General features: G+C 38.2%; 1 protein-coding gene across 5 annotated transcripts in view; it reads right to left on the bottom strand.

The window, feature by feature from the left end:
• phf21aa (PHD finger protein 21Aa) overlaps nucleotides 1–27,521 on the bottom strand; it is a 395,003-nt gene that overhangs the window by 200,332 nt on the left and 167,150 nt on the right. For all 5 annotated transcript variants that reach the window (XM_073049161.1, XM_073049163.1, XM_073049159.1 and 2 more), the window contains exon 4: nucleotides 7,270–7,404. In XM_073049161.1, the coding sequence (XP_072905262.1) occupies nucleotides 7,270–7,404 (135 nt within the window). The remainder of the gene's footprint in view (nucleotides 1–7,269; nucleotides 7,405–27,521) is intronic.

The raw sequence follows: 27,521 nt of genomic DNA, 5'->3' as shown, positions 1-27,521 counted from the left end.
ATGAAGGTACATTGCCACAGCCAAAAGAGGAAGGAGGGTAAAATGACGAGGCATGAAACTTCCTCTATGCAGCATTTTGTTAGCAAATGTACAGTCGCTGGAGAACAAGATACAGGACCTAAAGGTAAAATTGCTGTATTGGATGGAATTGAGGGATTGTTGCATTTTTTGCTTCACGGAGACATAGCTCATTCCGGACACACTGGATATGTTGGTAAGTCCTGAGAGATTCTCATTACACAGCACTGGACTGACAATTCAGCAAAGGTAAAAGGTGAAGGTTGCGTTTCATGAACTCTTTGTGGTGTTCCAATGGAGCAGTCCTGTTCCCTCAACCTGGAACATCTAATGATTAAGTTCCAACCGTTCTACTTATCATGAGAGTTCTGCTCTGGGATCGTGACCACAACTGACATACTGCCAAAGGCAACTGTTAAACAGGGACTTGAAGTATTGAGTGCCATGATCAGCAAACAAAAAATAGCTGCCTACCCAGACACCTTTCAAATCATTGCTGGGGATTACAATTACTGTCAGGCATATTTGAAGAAATCTCTCCCAATTATCATCAACATATCACCTGCAGCACTAAGGGTCCCAACACGTTTGACCATTGCTATACTACGATTAGGAAAGCATACCGTTACATCCCTAGACCTCATTTCGGGAAATCTGCTCACTTGGTTGTCCTGCTCCTACCTGCATACAGACAGAGGCTAAAGAGCAAGGCTTCTGAAGGACAACAAAGAGGTGGTTGCATGATGCAGAGGAACCCCCTACAGGATTGCTTCAAGTCGGTGGACCAGGCCATGTTCAAGGATTCAGAGGATTTGAACTAAAACACTATGGATGTCACAGACTTCACGAAAAAAAACAGTTGTAGATGAGTGCGTCCCCACAAAATCATTCAGAGTCTTCCTCAACCTGAAGCCCTGGATGAACCATAAGATCTACAACCTGTTGAGGGCTAGATCAGTGACATTCAGGTCTGGCGAACAAGTAAAATACAAGAAGCTCATGTATGACCTCTGGAAAGCCATCTTAAGTGTGAAGTGGAAATTCTGGACCAAACTTGAACTCACTGAAGGATGCTCAACAACTATGGCAGGGCTTGAATGGTATCACCTTCTACAAAGTAAAACCTAGCGACATAGATGACAAGGCTTTACTTCCAGACAAGCTCAATGCCTTTTATGTTCACTTTGATCGTCAAAACATGGAGGCACCTTAATGAACTCACAGCCTGTGCTGACCCTGTGATTTCAGTCTCTCAGGCTGACAATGAAAGCATCCTTCAGAAGGGAGAGGCCAATGTGAGAGCCTCCTTTATGTGGGCGAACCCATAGAAACATAGAAAACATAGAAAATAGGTCCAGGAGTAGGCCATTCGGCCCTTCGAGCCTGCACCGCCATTCAGTATGATCATGGCTGATCATCCAACTCAGAACCCTGTATCTGCTTTCGCTCCATACCCCCTGATCCCTTTAGCCACAAGGGCCATATCTAACTTCCTCTTAAATATAGCCAATGAACCAGCCTCAACTGTTTCCTGTGGTAGAGAATTCCACAGATTCACCACTCTCGGTGTGAAGAAGTTTTTCCTCATCTCGGTCCTAAAAGGCTTCCCCTTTATCCTTAAACTGTGACCCCTCGTTCTGGACTTCCCCAACATCGGAAACAATCTACCTGCATCTAGCCTGTCCAATCCCTTTAGAATTTTATATGTTTCAATAAGATCCCCCCTCAATCTTCTAAATTCCAGTGAGTATAAGCCTAGTCGATCCAGTCTTTCTTCATATGAAAGTCCTGCCATCCCAGGAATCAATCTGGTGAACCTTCTCTGTACTCCCTCTATGGCAAGAATGTCTTTCCTCAGATTAGGGGACCAAAACTGCACACAATATTCTAGGTGCGGTCTCACCAAGGCCTTGTACAACTGCAGTAGAACCTCCCTGCTCCTGTACTCAAATCCTTTTGCTATGAATGCCAACATACCATTTGCCTTTTTCACTGCCTGCTGTACCTGCATGCCCACCTTCAATGACTAGTGTACAATGACACCCAGGTCTCGTTGCATCTCCCCTTTTCCTAATTGACCACCGTTCAGATAATAATCTGTTTTCCTGTTCTTGCAACCAAAGTGGATAACCTCACATTTATCCACATTAAATTGCATCTGCCATGAATTTGCCCACTCACCTAACCTATCCAAGTCACCCTGCATCCTCTTAGCATCCTCCTCACAGCTAACACCGCCGCCAAGCTTCGTGTCATCCGCAAACTTGGAGATGCTGCATTTAATTCCCTCGTCTAAATCATTAACATATATTGTAAACAACTGGGGTCCCAGCACTGAGCCTTGCGGTACCCCACTAGTCACTGCCTGCCATTCTGAAAAGGTCCCGTTTACTCTCACTCTTTGTTTCCTGTCTGCCAACCAATTACCTATCCACATCAATACCATACCCCCAATACCGTGTGCTTTAAGTTTGCACACTAATCTCCTGTGTGGGACCTTGTCAAAAGCCTTTTGAAAATCCAAATATACCACATCCACTGGTTCTCCCCTATCCACTCTACTAGTTACATCCTCAAAAAATTCTATAAGATTCGTCAGACATGATTTTCCTTTCACAAATCCATGCTGACTTTGTCCGATGATTTCACCGCTTTCCAAATGTGCTGTTATCACATCTTTGATAACTGACTCTAGCATTTTCCCCACCGCTGATGTCAGGCTAACCGGTCTATAATTCCCTGGTTTCTCTCTCCCTCCTTTTTTTAAAAAGTGGGGTTACATTAGCCACCCTCCAATCCTCAGGAACTAATCCAGAATCTAAGGAGTTTTGAAAAATTATCACTAATGCATCCACTATTTCTTGGGCTACTTCCTTAAGCACTCTGGGATGCAGACCATCTGGCCCTGGGGATTTATCTGCCTTTAATCCCTTCAATTTACCTAACACCACTTCCCTACTAACATGTATTTCCCTCAGTTCCTCCATCTCACTAGACCCTCAGTCCCCTACTATTTCCGGAAGATTATTTATGTCCTCCTTAGTGAAGACAGAACCAAAGTAGTTATTCAATTGGTCTGCCATGTCTTTGTCTCTGCCATGGAAAACACCTGGCCCAGAAGGGGTACCTGGCCAAGTACTAAAGATCCTGTGCTGATCAGCTGCCTGGAGTGTTCACCAATATCTTTAATCTCTTGCTTCAGCAGTCTGAGGTACCCAGCTGCTTCAAGCAGACTACAATTACACTACTGCCAAAGAAGAACGTGGTAACCTACCATATTGACTATCATCCAGTAGCACTTACATCAAATGTGATGAAGTGCTTTGAGAGGTCAGTGATGAAACATATCAACTCTAGCCTGAAAAGTAACTTGGATCCACTCCAACATGTGCCATTTCATTGGCTCTTCACTCAACTCTGAAACATCTGGACAGCGAAGATGCACACATCAGAATGCTTTTCATTGACTACAGCTCAGTATTCAATACTATCATCACCTCAAAACAAATCAATAGGCTTCAAGACCTTGGCCTCAATACCTCCTTGAACAACTGGATCTGCAATTTCCTCACTTGCACACCCCAGTCAGTTTGGATTGGCAACAACGGCTCCATAAACTCCATCAGCATAAGTACACCACGAGGCAGTATACATAGCCCCTGCTCTACTTGCTTTATACTTATGACTGTGAGGCTAAATACAGCTCCAATGTCATATTTAAGTTTGCTGACAACACCACTGTTGTTGGCTGAATCAAATGTGGCAACGAAACAGCATATTGGAGGGAGACTGAAAATCCGACTGAGTGGTGCCACAACAACGACCACTCACTCAATGTCAGCAAGACCAAGGAGCTGATTATTGACTTCAGGAGGAGGAAGCCGGAAGTCCATGAACCAGTCCATAGAGAGGTTTAGCAACTTTAAATTCCTTGGTGTTATCATTTCAGAGGATCTGCCCTGGGCCCAGCACGCAAGTGATATTATGAAGAAAGCAAGGCAGCTAAGTTTGCAAAGATTCAACATGACAGCTAAAACTTTGACAAACTGCTAGAAATCTGTGAGGAAGAGTATATCAACTGGCTGCATCATGGCCTAATGTAGAAACACCAATGTCCTTAAACAGAAAATCTGACAAAAAGTAGTGGATACAGCCCAGTCCATCACGGGAAAAGACCTCCCTATCATTGAGCACATCTACATGGAGCGTTGTCACAGGAAAGAACTATCCATCATCAAGGACCACCACAACCCATGCCATTTTCTCTTCTCGTTGCTTCCACCAGGAAGGAGGTACAGGGGCCTCAGGACCCACGCAACCAAGATCAGGAACAGTTATACCCCTCAACATCAGGCTCCTGAACCAGAGGGAATAATACTACTGAATTGCTCCCACAACATATGGACTCACTTTCAAATATTCTTCATCTCAATTTCTCAATATTTATTGCTTACTTTTATATCATTATATATTCTTTCATTTTCCTTTTAGTATTTCCAGTTTGTTGTCTTTTGCACATTGGTTGTTTGTCTGTCCTGCTGGATGCGGTCTTTCATTGATTCGATTGTGGGTTTCTTGTATTTACTGTGAATAATTGCAAGAAAATAAATCTCAGGGTTGTATATGGCGACATACATGCACTTTGCTAATAAATTTACTTTGAACTTTGAATGGGGTTGCAAGGCAGAAAGGCAAATGAAATTTATTTTATTACAGAAACATAATATACTGAAAATACTCAGCAGGCCAAGCAGCATCCGTGGAAAGATAATGGAATTAATAATTCTGGTTAAAGATTCTTTGTCAAAACTACAAAACTCCTGTGTGACTTGCTGAGAGTTCCCTTCATTTTTTAAAATATCATTTGTAGCATCCATGCATGGAAACATTTAGTTTGAAAAGATGCAAATTTGTTGTTATGAGTATTTCCTCCCTTAAAGTGAATAAGAATTAAAGAGTACGGTAACTTAGCAAACTCCAGGGAAATCACAGGCCAAACACAAATCTCTGGATGTAGAAGCTCAAACCAAGGCATCGAGAGCCTCCGCTTCCTTGGATGTTTGCGTAGATTCGGCATGTCATCTAAAACTGACTAATGTCTATAGATGTGCAGTGGAGAGTAGCCTGGCTGGTTGCATCACAGCCCAGTATGGAAACACCAATGCCTATGAAAGAAAACGGCTACAATAGTAGTGGATATAGCGCAAACTCTTTCTACTATTGAGCATATATACAAGGAGCAATGCCACAAGAAAACAACATCCATCAAGGACCGCAACCATCTCTTCTTGCTGCTGCCATCAGGAAGGAAACACAAAAGCCAAAGGAAACACAAGAGCCTAAGGTCCTACACCACCAGGTTCAGGAACAGTCACTACTCTTCAACCATCAGGCTCCTGAAATAGTGTGAATAACCTCAACTCTCAAATGATTCCAAAACATTTGAACTCACTTTCAAAGACTCTACAGCTCATGTTGTCAGTATATTTATTCACTTTTTTTGTATTTGCATAGTTTGTCTTCCTTTGCACGTTAACTTTTGTCAGCCTTTCTGTGTTGTTTTTCATTGATTACATTGTAATTCTTAGTTTTACTGTGAATACCTGCAAGAAAATTAATCTCAAGATGATATAAGGTGAAATACAGTACTTTGATAACAAATTTATTTTGAACTTCCAAGCCTTTTGAATGACATTTGATATCACTGCGCTCACCATCAATTTCATCTAAATACATTTTAAATTGATAGCTGTTGAGTACTTAACATTTTCTGAAGTTAACAAAATTCAGTTCTTTCTTACTCAAATCTGTCTCACATCATGGTACAAGGATCATCATTTTTCTTGATCATTTGAAAATTGCTTGGGATATGTGGCAATTCCTTTATACTCCCCACTGATGTGTCATTTTTCTACATGTCATCTAGCTATTCCCTTCCCCAAACCAAACACTCAAGTTTATTTTCAACATGTCCATGTCCAATGTCCATTTGTGAAGAGATGGTCATCAGATTAATTCTTCATGAACTTAAAACTCATTTGTCTCAGTAACATTCTGTTCTCTGAACTGGAATCCAAGTGCTGCATGCTCTTAGGGAAAAATACTAAATATTTTTGCCACATGTTTCAGTTAATGTCAAAATTAACTTCCACATTGAATTGTCACTAAACAGCCACATGATTGAAAGCAAGTACTTTTTTAAATAAACACTGAGAGCTTCCGTAGGACACAATTTACTGCATCCAATTAACAAGGAGTTTTTCACAATTATTTCCTCTGATGAACAGTCCAGATACTTTAGCATCTTGGCCTTTCATCAAACTTACAACACAAATGTTTTCCAATTCCTTTTCACCTTATGAAAGAGATTTTTCAAGGTAGATAACCATCAGCTCATGTTTGTAATTTATTTGGCTAACACAGCTGCCTTCTTAATTCATAAAACCACAAGGTTCAGTACTGAAATGTCACTTCTAGTTGAATCCTTCCAGCACTTCAATTTTCTCCAGGCAAGTTAAAGTTTAATTCAAATTGATACTCAGTATTTTATTTCAGTCTTGCACAACCTACTTTGAAAGAAATGCTCTTGGAAGGCCTTGACAGTAGCACGGAACATGACTGGAATAAAAGAAACTTGGGCACTACATATGGCCTTTGGGATATCTATTACGATGTATGTAAAAACACTTAAATCCACAAATAAATCTGTGTTAGCTAATTAATTCCCATAAGTTTACACATGGAAACCCAAAAAGATTCTGGCCAATCAAGTCAGTCACACAAACAAGAGTGAATAATAAAAGGGCTCTGTTCCTGTTATCTACCAGTTAGTAATCTGATGATTAATTCAAAAAAGCAGTTAAACTCATACAAGTTTCCACCCTCCAAAGAATAGAATTCCAAATTGTATTCAAGACAATATCCCAAACATCTCACAATTTTAAAATTCAAATTAATATATGAATATACAGATACATTTTGCTCACAATCACAAAGACAGTTGTGAAAGGCAAGTGTAAATGTGCTCATACTAAATTTGAAGATGAACTTAAAAAATTTGTGCATTTCACATACCCATCACTTAAAAAGCAATTACAAGGATTACTAATGCGCAAGAACATTGGTTTTGCTTTCAGTGTAGTGAAACAAAATGTATTATGAAACCAAGTTATGAGATAAAAAAATCATTGGTGCAGTCTTGATAAATAGAATAGCTTACTTCTCTGCTGTAATTTGCTGCAATTTTATTACCTGTGGGCTGCTCAGCTGTGGTACATTCTGTTGTTGCTGTTGTGGCTGCATCTGTGGCTGTTGCATTGGCAATTTGCCTTCATGGTGGTCCTGTTTCACCATTAAATCTTTCCTCAGCTGTTCAACAACTTTTTTCTGAAAAAAATATAAAACATATGCTAGATTTAAGATGAAATTCAAAAAATGTACTGCACATTGTTTATGCTAGTTTATTATGTTGTTATTATGGTTCTCAGTGAATATTGCACATTAAGCAGAGTGGTACACAACACTCAGAACTATTGAAGTTTCATGCATAATTGGTCTGTACAAGAAAGCACAACATGGGGAAAAATGTCAATACTTTTCACTGACACCAAAGAATAGAATAATTGGATAAAAGGCTTTTAATAAGTACTCCCCAAATTTCCATTCCATTGGTTTTGCTACCTACAAAGAATATCAGGAAATATATTCCATAAAATCCTGAATTAATGATAATGGGGCACATCCAGCAATGCAGAAAATATTATATTACAGCTAGTGATTCTTACAGGTTTATAGTGACATGAGAGATGAAGTTGAAGAAAGATTTTAAAGAAAGACTAGTCAAAGGCAGGAGGACAGGTCAAATGTAAGCTATTCCAGACTGGGGAGCTACAGTGAAGGGAATGTACAAGGCTGCATAAGAATTAAAGTTAAAAGCCAAATAGAGTGGGATAAAAAACTATTGAAGACAAAGAATTAGATTAAAACACAAGAATTAGATTTTAAAATCTGAGGTGTTGAAGAAATGCAGTCAATGTGGGCCAACTGGACAGGATAATGAATGAACTCAATAGTGAAAATTTGGGTAAAGACAGTTGAACTCTAGATGACTTAACTTTATGAAGGTTATGATACCAGCCAAGAGTTACCTTCTATCTACTGTAAAGTAAAACAGACCATTGAAACCATATAAATGCTCTGTAAAAGCATTTTCATGCCTTGTTACATCTAATCCTATTATTTACTGTCATGTTTACCTAATTTAGAGTCATAGAGAGATACAGCGCAGAAACAAGTCCTTCAGTCCACCAAGTCTGTGCTGACCATTAACCACCTATTTACTCTAATCCTACATTAATCCCATTTTTAGTCTCTCCACATCTATATCATCTCACCAGGAGATACAAGAGACTGCCGATGTTGGAATCTCTGGTGGAGATGGTGGTCAAGACTCTTCACCTGGACTGCACATTAGATGCAGGGATCCACTTTTGTGTTATTCTATAAATAAGTCTCTATCTGGCTCTGTTTAAGTTGTTGTGGAAACATTAATTAGTTAACATTTTGCAGAACTGTACCTCACAGAAGGTGATACCTTCATACTTCATACTCATGCCAGCTTTTAATAAAGTAGTATATTTAAGAGGGGTGATTGATAAGTTTGTGGCCTAAGGTAGGAGATGAGTTATACAGCTCTCGGTACATGCACTTGCAGTTCAACTCTTTGAGTGATTATGCAGAAAGTTTGAAGTTAATAACACATCAGGGGTGATTGGTAAGTTTGTGGCCTAAGGAAGAAGGAGATAGTTATTAACTTCAAACTTTCTGTATAATCACTCAAAGAGCTGAACTGCATGTGCATGTAAAGAGAGCTGTATAACTCATCTCCTTCTACCTTAGGCCACAAACTTATCAATTACCCATCTGTGGACACTTTCTGGAGGTCAAAGATCCATATGCTCCACGACCGCTGGACTAAGTGTGCAAACGTAGGAGGGGACTATGTTGAAAAATAAATGTGCTATGTTTTCTAAAATTGACTCCTTCTACCTTAGGCCTCGAACTTATCAACCACCCCTTGCACTTCCACTCTACATTTACTGAGTGTTCTCCATGCAAAATGAACTTCAAGTATTTGTTTTACTTAGTTACGCGTTACAACTGAAAGCTTAACACTAAAAGCAAAGAAGCACTGCCTAAGTGCTGAATGGATTTACTGGGTATTAAGACATTCCGTTTTGGAGAAACTATGAATAAGAACATACACCCAGTCCATCTCTGCACAATGATCAAATCAACACCCATTTTGTACTTCCAGTATTACACATCTGCTCTTAAATAGTCCTTTGATAATATACCTCACATTTGTGCTATCAAGATTGACCAAAGATTTAAAGTACATTTATTATCAACGCTTACAGAATACAACTGAGATTTGTCCTCCCACAGGCAGCCATGAAACAATGAAACACCATGGCACCCTTTCAAGAAAACGTCAAATACTGAACGTACAAAAAAAAAGAACAACTTGCACAAAAGGCAAAAGGCAAGTGGAATATCAAACATCAAACCAGGGGTCCAGTAGTATTCAGTTTTGTTCAGTTTAGTGTTGCACTGTAAGCCCATTGCAGACCACAGTGCAAGGCATCCTTCACTAAAGTGCCCAAGACTGCATTGATCACCAATGTGTTATTTTGCAAGTACACTATAATGGTACTTCATCCCAAACTTTTAATACAAAATCCAAACCAGTAGCTATTTTGTTTTTCCAAAGAAAATCATTGAGGCAAATTTTGAACAGTAGCCCAAGCAACTTCACCTTTTCCCAGTGTAAAAAGTTATCTGCTATTCCATTTTCTGCTTTGCAGTCAAACTGATATTAAGACTGTGTCTAATTCACATAGTTCAATCCTAGTTTTGATTTTACTATGCACCATAAGAATCTATGAGTGAGAAATACACAGATGAGAGAGGTTCCACAGCAACAGAAAAAAATCTTACTCATTTGCAATTGAATAAGTTAGCATTAAGAAAGGATAAGTGACAAAGTGTAATTTAGCAGCAGTATATTTATACAGTACTATATGAATTGATCAGATATTGTCAGAATTTGGACATTCATTCAAAATTATATAAAAAGTGCTGAATAATATCACAACTTTTGCCGCATGTCTAAATCAATAGAGGATGATTCAAAATGAACCGGCTGGAAAACAAACTGCACATCTAAAAATGTTCTGGTTGCAGCCTTTTAAAATATCATAAATCACTATCTGGTTCTGTATTTTTATTGAATCAAGCGCCTGTATATTTAAATTACTTCAGACAATGAAAGAACCTTGAAATAAAACTAGAGAAGAATTGGAAAAAATACATAAAATTCCATAAAACAGGAACTTGAGGCATGTGAAAAATCAAATCACTTCCATACCAACAACGAACTAGCAGACAGCAAACTCATGTATAGACATAATGAAAAAAAAGTTATTTAGAAAAACAATTTATAAAGTATTAATATGGAAAACTACAGAATGGCTCTGGGCGCGAGGGGTGGAGGGGGTGGGAATGATTGACAGGTGAGACGTGGGTAGGACTGGTAGATCATAAATACAAGTATTCCACAGATGCTGTAAATCTTGAGCAATGCACATGAAGTGCTGAAGGGCTACAGCAGGTCAAACAGCATATGGAGGGGAATAAACAGACAATGCTTTAGTCCAAGACCTATAATCAGAACTGGAAAGGAGGGAGAAGAAACCAGAATAAGGAGGTGAGGGGAGGGGGAGGAGGAGGGGTACAAAATAGCAAGTGGTAAGTGAGACCTGGTGCAGGGTATGGTGGGTGGATGCAAATGGAATATTAGCATTCATTTCAAGAGGACTAGAATATAAAAGCAAGAATGTAATGCTAAGGCAATACTACTTCAATGACATTTGGAGTACTGTAAGCAATTTTGAGCCCCTTATCCAAAAGATGTGCTAACATTGGAGAGAGGGCAGAGGAGGCTCAACAGAATGATCCCAGAATGAAAGAGTTAACATATGAGGGGTTTGATGGCTCTGGACCCATACTTGCATGAAGAATGAGGGAGGATCTCACTGAAACTTCTCAAACAGTGAAAGGGCAGATAGAGTGGACATGGAGAGGATGTTTCCTATATTAGTGGAGTATAGGACCAGAATAGACTCAGAATAGGAGGGCATTCCTTTAGAACAGAGATGAGGAGGATTTTTTTTTAAAGCCAGAGGTTATGAATCTATGAAATTTATCGCTACAGATGGCTGCAGAAACCAAATCATTAGATACATTTAGAGCAGATGCTGATAGATTCTTGATTAGTAAGAGCTTCCAGGTTTAATGGGAGAATGCATGAAAATAGGGTTAAGAGGGATAATAAATCTGTCATGATGAAATGGCAGAGCAGACTCAATGGGCTAAATGGCCTAATTCTGCTCCTATGTCTTATGTCAAGAACAGTAGTTTTTGTGAGTTGTCCAAGTGAAAACAGGATGGACCATGAAAGACCAACAAGGGCATGTTTCAAGTGTAACAACCAGCTGCAGAGTAGTCACAGCTTTATAAACCAGTAGCTGACCAAACAAGGCAATATTCAGAGATATCCTGCAGTTTTAACTGGCATGAACGTCAGCACAAGTCTCCTGGAGTAACTATGGCATTAGAACATGTATAACAGAGATAGCCAGCAGTAAATGTGTTGGCTAATTTTGCAAAACATGCATTAAGTTTTTCCACTGTGACAAGCTCTTCAGTAATGATCAGCACATTAAGGCCAGCTCATCTGATCAATGAATCTTAATAACATATTTTGCACTTTATGCAACCAACCAATCCATGAGTGGTCACACCAAAAACCTTGAACCTATATTCAAGATAGAATATTGTAAAGGATGTTGCAAGAAGGAAAAATTTATTAACTTACAAGAAAAAACAGATGGGTAAGTAACATTAGAAAGATGGTATTAGCTCATTGCTGAGTTAGTAAATCTACCAAGTTTCTTGTTTTTTTCTATTCATTTACAGGCAGGTCAAGCATCTGTTTCACACCCAATTGCCCTTTAGAAGATGCAACAGTTTACATTCTTAAGCTGCTGACGTCTCCCTTGTGTGGTTGTTCTAATAGTGCTATTGAGTAGAAATGCAAAATTTAGATCTAACAATGAACAAATCAATATATTTCCAAATCAAGGTATTGGAAGGAAAATTCTGCAGGTGATACTATACCCCTGATGTTCTTCTCTTCCTTGAAATATAGTCAGAGTAGCCTGCAAGTACGTAGATTTTGAAGACTATGCACACCACAAGCATGGTGTACCAATAGAAGAGAGAATGAGTAAGGCTGCGTCCACACTAGACAGGATAATTTTGAAAAAGATGGTTTTGCATAAAAACGATAGGCGTCCACACTAGGCGTTTTTAAAAATATCTCTGTCCACATTAAAATGGATATTTCGGCAAATCTCCTCCTACTGCGCATGCGCAGGATACATCCACCAAAAATAAGTGACATATTTGGTGTCGAATCTCAGCGTGAAAGACTTGGTTCGTGTTTGTTCAGTTACAGACTAGAAAAACTTTAATGATAGACAGCTGTTGGCTCTCTTGCAGGAGGACTTAAAACTAAAAAAAAAACACAAATTCTGGAGCGTATGGAGACAACTGACAGGGAGTTCACAGACAGTATGACCCGGCTGACGACAAACACTGAAAAACTGATGAACTCTGTTGCATTAATAAAGCCCCTTGTTAAATGAATAAAACATGTCTGCATCAGTATTATCTTCTATTTCCCTACAATGTTACATTAGGCTGTTACACACCTATTGTCAGAGAAGTACTTGCATAAATAGGTAAATCACGTTCATACGAGCAAGGACAGAAAACAGGGCAAAGTGAGTATACTTATTTATTCAGTAAGTTATGGGTCAAAGTATTTGGTGAATACATTTCTAACTCCTCTGGCTTCAGTCTCATTGCCATCTGTTCTGAAATTGTTAGGTTGCGCTCACGAAAACAATGAAATGGCACGCTGCCGTCACCATCTGTTACAGCACATCATGACAGCATTTTTAGATTTCTCCGGTTACCACGTCCACACTGCTCCAGCCAAGCGGCATTTTCAAAATTACACACTCTGGAGAGCGTTTCTGAAAATCTCCGTTTTCAGGGGACAAAATCACCGTTTTAGTGGGGGCGGAGGGCAAAAATGAAGAGAAAAAGCTTCGGTTACGGATTTATCTGGTCTAGTGTGGACAGAGCCGGAACAGATGCTGGCGGCAGCGTGCTATTTCATTGTTTTCTTGAACGCAACCTAACAATTTCAGAACAGACGAAAACGAGACTGAAGCCAGAACTGTTAGAAATGTACTCACCAAATACTTTGACCCATAACTTACTAAATAAATAAGTATACTCACTTTGCCCTGTTTTCTGTCCTTGCTTGTATGAAGGTGGTTTACCTATTTATGCAAGTACTTCTCTGACAATAGATGTGTAACAGCCTAATATAACATTGTATGGAAATACAAGATAATACTAACACAGACATGTTTTATACATGTGGTTATACCTACAGTATTGCCCCAGGCTTTGTACTTTAGGTTTACAAACAGGAAAGGTCCCAGTTTATTATGGTCTGACATGAGGTACCTTAACCTCAGGCAGAGAAGTATTATTGGCAATAAAACAGAACAATGCTGCCACAGGTTAAAAACGGGAAGGAAACTTACAAAGAGTTGAAGTGTTGTTGATTCACATCAATAACTAACATTTTAGGATGTGCAGTATATCACTTAAGCAGTTACAGTTTTACAATTAAAGAACCTACTAATACACAAACTGAGTCCATACATAACTACTCAGAGAATGATATTCTGTGGAACAGACACTTTGCATTAGACTAGGTGGTAAAAATTGGTAAGATTAAACTATAGAAAATTGATAAAAGCATGGAACAACTTGGCAATGAAACAGCAAAGAAAAAAACTAGTAAATATAATTCAATTATCAGCATTTCTATTTTTTGCAATACAATTTAATAACTTTAAGAATAAATACACGTCCCGGGTCACTTCCATAATACACATCCAGCAACAGTAAACCTATTGTGTGCTTGTTTATAAACCAAATCTATTATATAAGTATTTTTACATCACACTGTTTTTGCAGATATGTCCTTTATCTTCCTATTACCTTTAAAATTATGGAAACATTATCAAGGAATAGAAATTCAATATACACAAATAAAGTTTTCAACTTTGACTGCTGCCCACAAATTAATATATTGTTGCAGTGAAATAAATGCTAGCTATGACTTCTAATTAAGATAAACAATACAATTATGAAAGACAAGAAAAATGACAAAGTAATTTAGTAATTAAATACATGTTGCAAAAGTAAAACAATTCAATGCATCTGCAATTTAGTAGATGACTTATACAAATATAAAAGCTGCATGCAAATACGTATACACCTTACATAAACAGGATCTTTGCACACCAGTTTACTATAAAACAGTAACCTAAACCTATATACAAAAACTTGGCAGGCAGAGTAACTACCAGAAAGAATTATGAAATTCAATAGAAGCTTACAGGAGTTACAGTGGGGGGAGGGGACAATCACACTCACACACAAAGATTTTCACCAGCTGAATGATTTATCCTAAAAAGTAGATGAACATATTAATTACCCAACTCAAATAAAGATACTTTTTCAGAATTCTTGAAGATTACTGTATGATAAATTTTAAATCTTCCTTCCACTACATGATGAACTTCAATCATTGATACTCAAAAAACTCTATATAACTATAAGGGAAAGAATAGTAGGACCAAGGGGGAGCCCTGAGCTACTGCCATATGGTTGGAACAAAGAAACAGCCAATCAGAACCTGATTGCTGAAATTGAGAGATAATTACGAACTACTACGCATCACAACCCCATGGGAACAATACTGGAGGCCCAGCAAATAGGGGCTTTTCAGGTTTGTGTAAGAAAGCCCATCCTTTCTAATATTGATAAAACTTTTATTAAGCTGATAAAGACCAAGAAACCTGCTCTCTTGCTCCAAACAAATGTTACATTAGAGAAGTCAGATAGACCTCAGCTGGGACCTCAGTGTAACCATTCAGTTATTATTTTTAATCTTGAATGTATATTAGCTATTTCCTTTTTCCTTCTCATCATGCCATTAAGAGCAGCTGGCACATTTCAGAGCCTTTCTCTCAGAAAAATCATAGTTCAAAAATTCTGAATGAATTTTCACAACGAAAGGTTATTTTCAATACAAAAGGCAATGGAATACAGGTGCTGAGATAGGCCATTCAATTTAAAAACTCCAGCTAATGCCATTATTCAGCACAATATGCAAGTTAAGCCCTGAGGGTTTCATTTTAACATAAAAACAGAATATATATAACCTGATAACAATATTAAATAGCTGTCCTTTATCTTGCACCAAAATTTTTAAAAAAACCTTGATCATTAGAATTTTACACACAGAATTCACATAAGAATCTACCACCCAATATATAGGAATTAAAGCCTATATATTAAACTTTTTTAAAAAAAACTATTGCTCCAAGTCAATTATTAATGGTGCCTGGTTTATAAAGATAACATCAGTTGTGATAGTTTTCAGTTTGCCAGATATTGATTATAGCCAAAGTTATAAATGTAGTCAGACTTGATAAAATACTAATTTAAGGTAACACTGAACCCCTTGAAAATCTTAATGAAATAAAACTGATCTGAATGCTCAACAATTTATACACAACTGGAAGTAGCATTATTCTCAAAAATCAGAATGATTTTTTCTAACAATTTAACCAAAAATTGGCAAAGGACATTTGGGAACTTTATTTAAATGATCAAACTTTAAATGAAACAAGTTGTTGCAGAAAGTGACTAAACAACTATCAGGTCAAGTTGCATTTTGAGAGAGAGAGAACAAATCTGTTGTCATTAAGTCTTATTCAAAAGTATTCTAACAATTAATTTCTTCACTATTTCAGCAAAGCACTCTTCTATAACAGTTCAAACAATGAGGAAAAAAAATCAAATGTGTAACATTTTCTTCAGAATAAGTAATTCACAAATTCGTGCACATACATATCAGAGAATTCTGGCAGTAAAGGAATATCCAAAGGCAGGTACAGATAGAGATAAGGGGTGGTATGGAAATTTAAAAATGCAAATATTTTAGCTGACATAAAAACAGAAAATCATGGAAGCACTTGGGTCAGGGAGCATGAATAAAAGAAACAGTTAACATTTCACATTCTCAACCCTTTATCAGGAGGAAAGAAAAAAACAAGTTTTTTTTTCAGTTTTCACTAACAGGAATTGAGAAAGAGGGCCAGGTAGCTCAAGTGCCAATAGCTCTGATACAGCAAGGTGAAATAGCATCAAGTAGCAGTAAAAAATCCCTTGCAATTCTTTGATGTTTTATCTGTTGCTAATAATAAGGTTGAGGAGCATGACCAGCAGGTTAGATTGTACCAATGAAGAAAGAAAAACTGAGCCAGAAGGGCAGTTACCTTAAGTGGGAGCACGTGATACTGAATCTGGTGTTTCACAGCTATAGCTTCGCTTCCATTATGGACAGAACCCATGACAGCATCTTATGTTTCTCACATCTTTATTTTAACCTCTTCTTCTAAACAGATTTTTCATGATTCTCACCTTCCACCACATCTACCTCTGTATTCAACAAAACAATCCTTCACAATTTCCACCAACTCCAAACGATTTCATCAGAAGTCATTCTGTAAATGCTGGAAAGCCAGAGCAACAGACAAAAAGCTGAAGGAACTCAGGCAGCATCTATGGAAATGAATAAACAGTCGAATTTTCCAGCTGAGCCTCTTCTTCAGGAAAAGAAAGGAAGGGGTAAAAAGCTAGATGAGGGGAGAGGAAGTTGGACTAGCTGGAAGGTGACAGGTGAAGCCAGTTGTGTGGGAAAGGTAAAGGGTTGGAGAGGAAGGAATCTGATGAGAGAGGAGAATGGACCATGGGAAAATGGGAAAAAGGAAGAGCATCAGGGGGAAGTGATAGGCAGAATGGGGATAGAAATTAAAGTGGTTGGCCATTAGGAAAATCCCTTTTTGGCAGATGGAGCGGAGGTGTTCCATACATCAATCAGGAGACCGCTTTGTTGAGCACCTCCACTATCGCCAGAAGTGGAATTACCCAGTGGCTAACAATTTCAATTTCTATCCCCATTCCCGTTCTGACACGTTGGCCCATGCCCTCCTCTTTGCCACAATGAGGTTAATCAGGGTGGAAGAAAACGCCTCACAATCCATCTACATAGCCTCCAAATTAATGGCATGAACATTGATTTCTCCTTTCAGTATTTTTTTTCTACCCCTTCCCTCTTCTATTCCTGACTCTGACCTTTTGCCTCTTCTCCTTGACTGCTCCCCCCCACCCCGGGTGCCTCAACTTCTTCCGTGGTCCACTCTCCTTTTCTAACAGATTATTTCTCCAGCCTTTTACCTTTCCCACCCACCTGGCTTCATCTATCACCTTATAGCTAGTCCTCTTTCCCCCCTCCCTCCACCTTTTTATTCTGGTGTCTTACCCTTCCTTGCCAGTCCTGAACAAAATTCTCAATCCGAAACAGATTGTTTATTCATTTCTGTAGATGCTACCTGATCTGCTGAGCTCCTGCAATATTTTGCACATGTTGCTCTGACATTTTAATTATCTATCCGACTTTGCCTATGCTACCATCTACACTGTTACAATGAGATCTCACACACACACACACACACACACACGATTAACACTTCATCTTCCATCTGAGCAAGATCCAGCCTTTAAACTCAATATCAAATTCTCCAACTTTGATAACTTGCTCTTTCTTTCTGTGCAAGATACACAAAATACTGGAAGAACTTAGCACGTCAGGCAGCACCTATGGAAAAGAGTAAACAGTCAACAATTTGGGCCAAGATTCCATTAGGATGGGAGAAAAAGAATGAGAAGTCAGATTAATGTGGGGGGGAGGGGAGGAAGTTGTACAAGATAGTTAATGATACGTGAAAACACGAGGGGGGTGGGATGAAGTAAAGAGCTGGCAAGTCAATTGGTGAAAGAGATCAAGGGCTGGAAAAGGGGAATTCTGATAGGAGAGGACAGGCCATGGAAGAAAGAGAAGTGGGAGGAGCACTAAAGAGAGATGATGGGTAGGTAAGGAGATAAGGTGAAAGAGAAAAATGGGAATGGGAAATGGTGAGGGGCGAGGGTTGGGTGCAATTACTGGAAGTTCAAGAAATTGATGTTCATGCCTTCAAGTTGGAAGATACACATTTGAGAAATCAATGTTTCTGTATCAGCATGACCATTTCTGCCTGTCTTCAAATTTGTTTTTTCCCTATTAGCATAGGTTAGTCTACAGGACATACATGAGCCTAACAACTAATAACATAAGCTCTTAGCTTCACCATATTAGAGATATCCTTTTTGTTCTCCCCATTCCTCCCTCACCACCTCTGCTACTGGAAACCAAACTGTTTTCCCCTTTCCTATTCTGACCAAAAATCTAAGGACCTGAACAGTTTCTCTTTCCAGTCTTCAACTACTTAACTGAAACACTGTTTACCTAAATGACAGACATCAGAAAAGCAGAAGCTTTACTCTTTGGTAAATGGATAGAAGTGACTTGCAGAAAGGTCATCAATCCTCTCTGTGGTTGCAACTGCAATGGAATAGCATCCAAATGAGGAAACAGAGGATCTAAAGTGCGAAAGATAGCTAACAATATGCTACTTAGATCATGTTGTGTCTGAAGCTGCTGAGGAGCTCTGCACATGCATCAGGCATATGATAATGTTTTATCAGCATCTACTTCTTTCAATGTTAAGGTGCTAAAATCAATTTTCACATCAAACAAAAGAAAATCGGCCAGATGCTGGAAATCCAAGCAAGACACACAAAATGCTGGAGGAACTCAGCAGGTCAGGCAGCATCTATGGAAAAGAATACAGTTGACATTTTGGGCCTTCAGCAGGACTGAAGAAAAAAAAGATGGAGTAAATTTAAAACGTGGAGGGAGAGGAAGGGGAAAACACAAGGTGATAAATGAAACAGGGGATGGGGAGAGTTGAAATAAAGAGCTGGGAAATTGATTGGTGAAAGAGATGCAGGGCTGGAGAAGGGGGGATCTAATAGGAGAGGACAGAAGGCCATGGAAGAAAGAAAAGGGGAGAGGAACATCGGAGGGAAGCAATAGGCAGGCAAGGAAAAAAGGTGAGAGAGGGAAAAGGGGAAGGGGTATTTCCACATCAATTGAGAATGCAATACTGAAAAGTACACAGGATATTTTATTAGTTACCAGTGCTCCTTAAACAAAACAGTATGTAAATACAAATTATGTAATATGCAAAATATAATAAGCACTTTAAGACCAACTTAGCCTTACTGTGCTCAAGAATCAGATGTGTATTTAAAACTGATATTGTACTTAATACTAATAATTATGGATCATATTTTTGCATTCACTACTGAAAAGCAATACAAAGAAGGCAAGACACCTGCTATGGTTCACCGGGAGTTTGAAGAGACTTGCTATGTCACCAAAGACACTCGGAAATTTCTACAGATGTAGTGTGGAGAGCATTCTAACTGATTGCATCATTGTCTGCAATGGAGGTGCCACTGCACTGGATTGGGAAAAGCTGCAGGAAGCTGTAAACTCAGCCAGTTCCATCATGAGCACTAGCCTCACCACAGTCCAGAACACCTTCAAAAGGCAATGCCTCAAAAAGGTGGCATCCATTATTAAGGAGCCCCAGCGTCCAGGACATGCCCTCTTCTCTTTGCTTCCATGAAGGTGAAGACACACACTCAATGTTTCATGAACAACTTCTTCCCCTCCACCAGATTTCTGAATGGACAATGGATCCATGAACACTACCTCCCCTCTTTTTCCCCTCTCTTTTCGCACTAGTTTTTACTATTATGTATCTTAATCTATTGCTGCCACAAGCCAACAAATTTCACAACATATGCTAGTGATATATAAACATTATTCTGATACAGCCAACTGGTACATAGCAAGCTCCTACAGACAGAAATAAGATAATGACCAGATGTTCTGTTTCAGAGGTATTGATCTAGGATAAACGTTGGACATTTTGGTCCAGCTTCCCATTCTGCAAAAATGATGACAAAGGATTATTTACATGCAATGAGAGAGGAGAAAGTGCCTCCCTGGTTGTCTCTTTCAAAAAACAGTAGTTATTACAGCCCAACATTCTCTTAAACCTTACAAAGATGCCAGCTCATATTTTGAGCACACTTCTCTGCAATGTAACTTAACAACAGCATGTTCTCACATAGCTTAGTTGGAAAGTAAATGAGACACAACTAATGCAGTGGATTCAGTTAATTGGGACAGCCACTTATTTGGAGCAACTGTTAAAGAACAAAAATTAATCAAGAAAATAGTCTGGATTAATTTTGTTTATTTGGGACACTATGCTACTTAATTGAGACAAGAGACCCTACATTGTGCTTAGAGTAAGCAGTTCTTAAATAACATTACCGTAGATTCCGGATTTTAAGCCGCTACTTTTTTCCCACATTTTGATCAGCTTTGAACACTGCGGCCTTTACTACGGTGCGGCTAATGCATGGTTTTTTTTCATGCCGCCAAAAACATTTTGCCTCGTAACAGTATACCAATAAAATTGATGAGTAGTTCACAGAGGTCCAATGAAATTGTACGATAAATCAAGCGCACTTTCACAATTAAATTATTGTAAATCAGTCATTTGTACTCACCCTCATCAACATGGAAAACACTCGAAGAAAAGCATTGTGCTGCCTTTATGGCAGTTATTTAGTTTATAATATTTTCGCTTAGTAATTCATTTGTTAGTATGTTTTTTGTACTACAGCCCGGAATGCTAGACGTCACATCCGGTTTCGCCGCGTCTTGTGGGAAATACCGGTTTGCGATAAACGGGAAGGTGGGGGGGGAGTGGCGGAGCCAAAACGCTGCTTTTAAGTTAAAGGCGATCAATAACTTTTCCTGGTAGGTTGCAGTATATATATTTTTACCAGTCGCTAGGAGATATTGGAATGTATATGCAACGTAATGTGTGTGTTACCGATACGTATGTATATTTAAAAGTAGCCGTATTACAGGCACGGTTCGAAAAAAAGCATTTGCAATATGTATTTGTTTGTTACCATATGGATTTAATTAAAAGTTAAAAAATCCTCACGTGTAATATCTTTCTGTGTAAATATCTCATATTGCAACGTGGGACACCTGCGGCCTAAAATCCGGTGCGGCCTGTACAAGTACAAAATTGATTTTCTTTCTAAAATTAGAGCCAGCGGCTTTTAATCAGGTGTGCTCTGTAGTGCGAAATCTACGGTATTTGCATGTGTTCGTGTTCAGTGATTTTTTTTCACTGATAGTTGGTGAGAAATAAGTAGGAAGACAATTTAGAAATGGTTTGCTCACTTTCAGTTTCAGGCATTCAGGCTTGAAGGTGCCAGGAATGGCTGGGAGTGAAAATGAAACAATCTCACTACTTCAACAAATGATGACCTACGAAGAATTTGAAGGTATCAACAATCATCTTGAATGTTACAATGAAAATGAGATTTGGAGGGTGCAAATGTCAAAAGCATTGTACGAAGACAGTCCATTATCTGCAGTAGATGTCTGCACTAATTTTGTTCATTTACAGTCAATCAAAAGAACATGGCAGAATGTCTGACAGCATACATTGGATGAATTCCTCTATCAATAGCTATTAAGAACTAATACATAGCTTTGAAGTGCTCTAGTAGCATTAGTAGTGCTCTAATTTGTTCTGTATTTCATTTAAATACATAATTTGTTACTCAGTTAAACAATAGTTTCTTTTTTTAAAAATATGCCTTTTAACAATTTCCATGAAACTTCAACTAATTGGGTCAGCTACTTCATAGGGCCAAATGTACTGGTCTCAATGTGTTCTAATTCAGCTGAATCCACTGTACTCCAATATTGTAATCTCATAACTATGTTAGCAACCTTCAGCCCTTTTCCTTATACTTTATCTGATTGTTTTAAATGGTAAAATAAAGATCTATTTACAATAACATTCTTTTTAATTTTGTCACAGAGCATTTTCTTTTCTCTCCTCATTCCATACATGTCAAAAGTGCTTCAGAGATTACAAGAAACTTATGGATGTCTAGGGGATTTGAAAGGCATGATAAAATACAGTCTTTTAAATTTTCTATCAATTTTCAAATTGCCTCCTAACTACTTCCCTGATGTATTTCCCAAATGTGAGAGCAATGGATAGTAGTGAAAAACTATTTCATAAACGCATAAAATTAGACAGTAAGACCATAAGACATAGAATCAGTATTACGCCATTCAGCCCACTGATTCATTATCCCTCTAAATCCCATTCTCCTGCCTTCTCCCCAGAACCTTTGATACCTTTACTAATCAAAAAAAGCTATCAACTTCTGTTTTAAATATACTCAATGACTTGTGAATGAATCTACAAATCCATCTCTGGATCAAGAAATTCCTCATCTCGGTTTTTAAAGGGACATCCTTTTATTCTAAGGCTGTGCCCTTTGGTCACCCTGAAAACATCCTCTGCACATCCATTCTGTCTATGCCTTTTAATATGCAGTAGGTTTCAGAGACCTTCTCCCCACCCCCATTCTTCTAAATTACAGCAAGTAGAGACCCAGAGCCATCAAATAATCCACATATAGTACTGTGCAAAAGTCTGAGGCATATGTAAAAGAAATCAGTAAAGTGAGTATACTTCCAGAAATAATGAAATGAGAAGTTTCTGAATATTAAAAAATATTACAAAGCACAGTAAACAGTAAAAAAGTAAATTAAATCAATGTTTAGCATGACCACCCTTTGCCTTCAAATCTGCATCAATTCTCTTATGTACACTTATGTGCAGATTTATAAGAAAATTGGCTGGCAGATTCTACAATGTGAGAGACCTTGCTGATACAAGGTGATCACCTTGTGTCTTGTTGCTGTGCTCACTCTTGCCATAGGATCAGGATTGATGATGTGACCTTGATACTGTCACATCTGCCACACCCCCAACTTTTAGTTTGGCTGCCCTCAGTTTAATTCCTTCTACACCCGTTTTTGCTTCAGTTAATTAGTTTAGCCCATTCAACACGTTATGTCATTGCTCATTAGCACCAGTTTGTTATTTTTGTTTAATCATGCACCTATATACACCTACAAAGTAATCAATTGTTTTATTTGAAAGGTGGTCTATTATTTAATAAGTTACTTTCTTTATAGCAAAATTTAAAAATTCTGTTACATTTAAATTTTTGGAAAATGAATGTTTGGATATCAAAACTTCTATTGACACACTAATGCAGAAGACAACAAAAATGAACATCTGAAACAAAATTTATAAATTCTAGGGTGCCTAAGAATTTTGCACATTAACCCTTTCATTCCCGGGATCATTCTCATGAACCTCATCTGGACCCTGTCCAATGTCACCACATCCTTTCTTAGATAAGGGGTCCAAAACTGCTCACGATACTCCAAGTGCAATCTGACCAATGCCTTATAAAGCATCAGCAATACATTCTTGCTTTGATATTCTGGTCCTTTTGAAATGAAAATGCTTTTGCCTTTCTTAATCTTTGCAGGGAGGCACCACAGGAAAACACCTGGATTTACACCTTAACCTTCACACACATTTATGGTTGCAAGATTACTGGACCGAGATTATTGAATAAAACCACAAGAATATCAGAAATAGGGGCAGGAGTAGAACAATTTAGTGGGATTGTCTAGGACAAGATGGCACAGCCTCAGAATGGAAGGACGTCCTTTTAGATCATGTGAGGAGCGTTTCAAGGCTCTGGGCCATTGGGGTTATCTCATTGAAACTTGTTAAATAATGGAAGGCCGAGAGAGAGTGGATGTGCACAGGAGGGTTCCAATGTGAGCAGAGGGTACAGCCTCAGAATGCAACGATGTTATTAGCCAGAAAGTAGTGAATCTGTTGAATTCATTGCCACAGTCACCTGTGGACACTAAGTCACTGTGTATATTTAAAGAGGAGTTTGATAGGTTCTTGATTAGCTAGAGCATCAAAAAGTTACAGGGGAGAAGACAGAAAAATGGTGTTGAGAGGGAAAATAAATCTGCCATAATCAAATGGTGGAGAAGACTGGTTGGGCTGTCTCCTTCAATATGTTATGATCTTATGGTCCACGTCTAATATTTCAGTAGTTTAATAGTTTATATAAAGCAATTACCAACAGCTCTCAACATTACTTTACTAAGTACAATAATCAATAGTTGGGTTTAAGGACCATGGCTAAACTGAATAGCAGAAGCAGCAAGTTTAGCAGCAACGATCTGGATTGTTCAAGAAGCTTACAGTACATACAGTACATGAATCCCAATATTAAACTGGAAATTTATTGATGACTTTATTGATGAGGTCCATCATATTTATGAGGACCATCTCATTGTTTGTTCATTATATAAATGTAACGGGATATTTTCCCAATTGCTATTATTCAGTGAAATAGATTTTTTTAACATGTTGGAAATACCAAATATAGAAATATTATCTGGATTAATGATTCTGTCAACATGAATTTGATTAGTCACCACTATATTTCAAACTCCAAATAAAGAATTTACTCATATTAAAATAGCACATAACAAAAGATGCAAATTCTTCTTTGTAAAGCTACATGCCATAACATATTCAAGAAGATACATCAAAATCAATCATTTCCATGACCGGAAACATCCTTTAAAGACATGTTAATATTAATTGCATTCATGTACATTTAGTGACATCTGCTCAATCACATTTTAATAGGACTCTTCCATTGTAGAAATGCAAAGTCAGAATTATCCGCTTCTGCACCCTATAACCAGCATACAATGTTTTGAAAATATTTAATTTACCATTGTTTTCTCAAAACATGAAAAATCAAGCTGACAAAAAATTAAAACAAGAAAAAGAATCAAACAATGGTATATTCCTCACTCTATTCCTCTTTGCAATTTTAATATTCAACTTAAATCTGGAAGGCTTTTCCAGATCTGAATCAGCACTTGCTGAATTTGCAGTGAGAACACCTGTAGTGTTACTGATTTCACAGGATGCAGCAGTGTTGTTCAGATACTGTATATTAGTCTCAAAAAGTGCATAGAGTTGAGAGAAAGACTGGTGTCAGATATAAAAACACAATTCATATTAAATTTCCACTTAATAACCTTATCCACATTCTGTTCAAATTTTGAAAACAGATTCATAAGGAAATAAAGAGGAGGAATACAATTTGTTGAGTAACCAGATGTGGACTTCTCTTCACTATCATTAAGAGTGAGAGTGGGGAACTGCATAGAATGTTATGAAGACAACAGCAGAGAAAAGGCTTGATAGACTAGTTCGAAGGTGAATAATGAGGAAATCAAATGTTAACAAGTTATAATTTCTTTGCAGCCCACTTCCCCATGCAACTGATTGCTGTTGCTGCTGCATTTACGTTCTTCACCTCTCATGTGAAAACTCCAAAGAAACAAAGATCTATCTACAAACCTCATTTCCAAAAAAGTTGGGATATTTTCCAAAATGCAATAAAAACAAAAATCTGTGATACGTTAATTCACGTGAACCTTTATTTAACTGACAAAAGTACAAAGAAAAGATTTTCAATAGTTTTACTGACCAACTTAATTGTATTTTGTAAATATACACAAATTTAGAATTTGATGGCTGCAACACACTCAACAAAAGCTGGGACAGAGTTAAAATAAGATTGAAAAGTGCACAGAATATTCAAGTAACACTGGTTTGGAAGACTCCATATTAAGCAGGCTAATTGGTAGCAGGTGAGGTATCATGACTGGGTATAAAAGTAGCATCCAAAGGCTCAGTCTTTCCAAGTAAGGATGGGTTGTGGCTCACCCCTTTGTGCCAAAATTCGTGAGAGAATTGTTAGTCAGTTCAAAAGGAACATTTCCCAACGCAAGATTACAGAGAATTTAGGTCTTTCAACATCTACAGTACATAATATTGTGAAAAGATTCAGAGAATTCACAGACATCTCAGTGCGTAAAGGGCAAGGTCGGAAACCACTGTTGAATGCGCGTGATCTTTGAGCCCTCAGGCGGCACTGCCTAAGAAACCATCATGCTACTGTGACAATTATACCCACCTGGGCTCGGGAGTACTTCGGAAAACCATTTCACTTAACACAGTCCATCTCTGCATCCAGAAATGCAACTTGAAACTGTATTACGCAAGGAGGAAGCCATACATCAACTCTATGCAGAAACGCTGGTGAGTTCTCTGGGCCCGAGCTCATCTCAGATGGACTGAAAGACTGTGGAACCGTCTGCTGTGGTCAGATGAGTCCACATTTCAGCTAGTTTTTGGAAAAAACGGGCGTCGACTTCTCCGTGCCAAAGATGAAAACGACCATCCTGATTGTTATTAGCGAAAGGTGCAAAAGCCAGCATCTGTGATGGTAGGGGGGGTGCATCAGTGCCCACGGCATGGGTGAGTTGCATGTATGTGAAGGTACCATTGACTCTGAGGAGTATATTAGGATTTTAGAGAGACATATGTTGCCATCAAGGCGACGTCTCTTCCCGGGACGTCCATGCTTATTTCAGCAGGACAATGCCAGACCACATTCTGCACGGGCTACAACAGGGTGGCTTTGTAGACACAGCGTACGTGTGCTTGACTGGCCTGCTGCCAGTCCAGATCTATCTCCTATTGAAAATGTATGGCGCATCATGAAGAGGAGAATCAGATAATGGAGACCACGGACTGTTGAGCAGCTGAAGTCTTATATCAAGCAAGAATGGACAAAATTTCCAATTGCAAATCTACTACAATTAGTATCCTCAGTTCCAAAACGATTAAAAAGTGTTATTAAAAGGAAAGGTGATGTAACACAATCGTAAACATGCCTCTGTCCCAACTTTTGTTGAGTATGTTGCAGCCATCAAATTCTAAATTTGTGTATATTTACAAAATACAATTAAGTTGGTCAGTAAAACTATTGAAAATCTTTTCTTTGTACTTTTGTCAGTTAAATAAAGGTTCACGTGAATTAACATATCATGGATTTTTGTTTTTATTGCAGTTTGGAAAATATCCCAACTTTTCTGGAAATGGGGTTTGTATATTAAGAAAAGAAAGCCAATATAGTGGAGCAAGAGAAAGAAACATGGAAGAAAAAGCCAATAGCAAAAGGGAAAGATGAAAAAGAAACAAGCAATCAGAAAAAAAATCTCCAATTAACACGTAACAAAACCCTAAATATTCATGTTTATCTGTGTAGACTGCCAAATTAAGTCTTAGATCACCAATAACATTACACATTTCAGATAAACAGAAAATCAATTTGTTAAATCTGAAGAGAACACAAAATACAGGAAGAGTGACACATTATATAACTGCAGTGCTGAAGAATTAACATTTCAA

The sequence above is a fragment of the Hemitrygon akajei genome, chromosome 6 (assembly GCF_048418815.1).
Source record: "Hemitrygon akajei chromosome 6, sHemAka1.3, whole genome shotgun sequence".
In the NCBI taxonomy this organism is placed as follows: domain Eukaryota; kingdom Metazoa; phylum Chordata; class Chondrichthyes; order Myliobatiformes; family Dasyatidae; genus Hemitrygon; species Hemitrygon akajei.
Note: the sequence above shows the minus strand (reverse complement) of the source record. Positions and strands in the feature narration are given on the sequence as shown.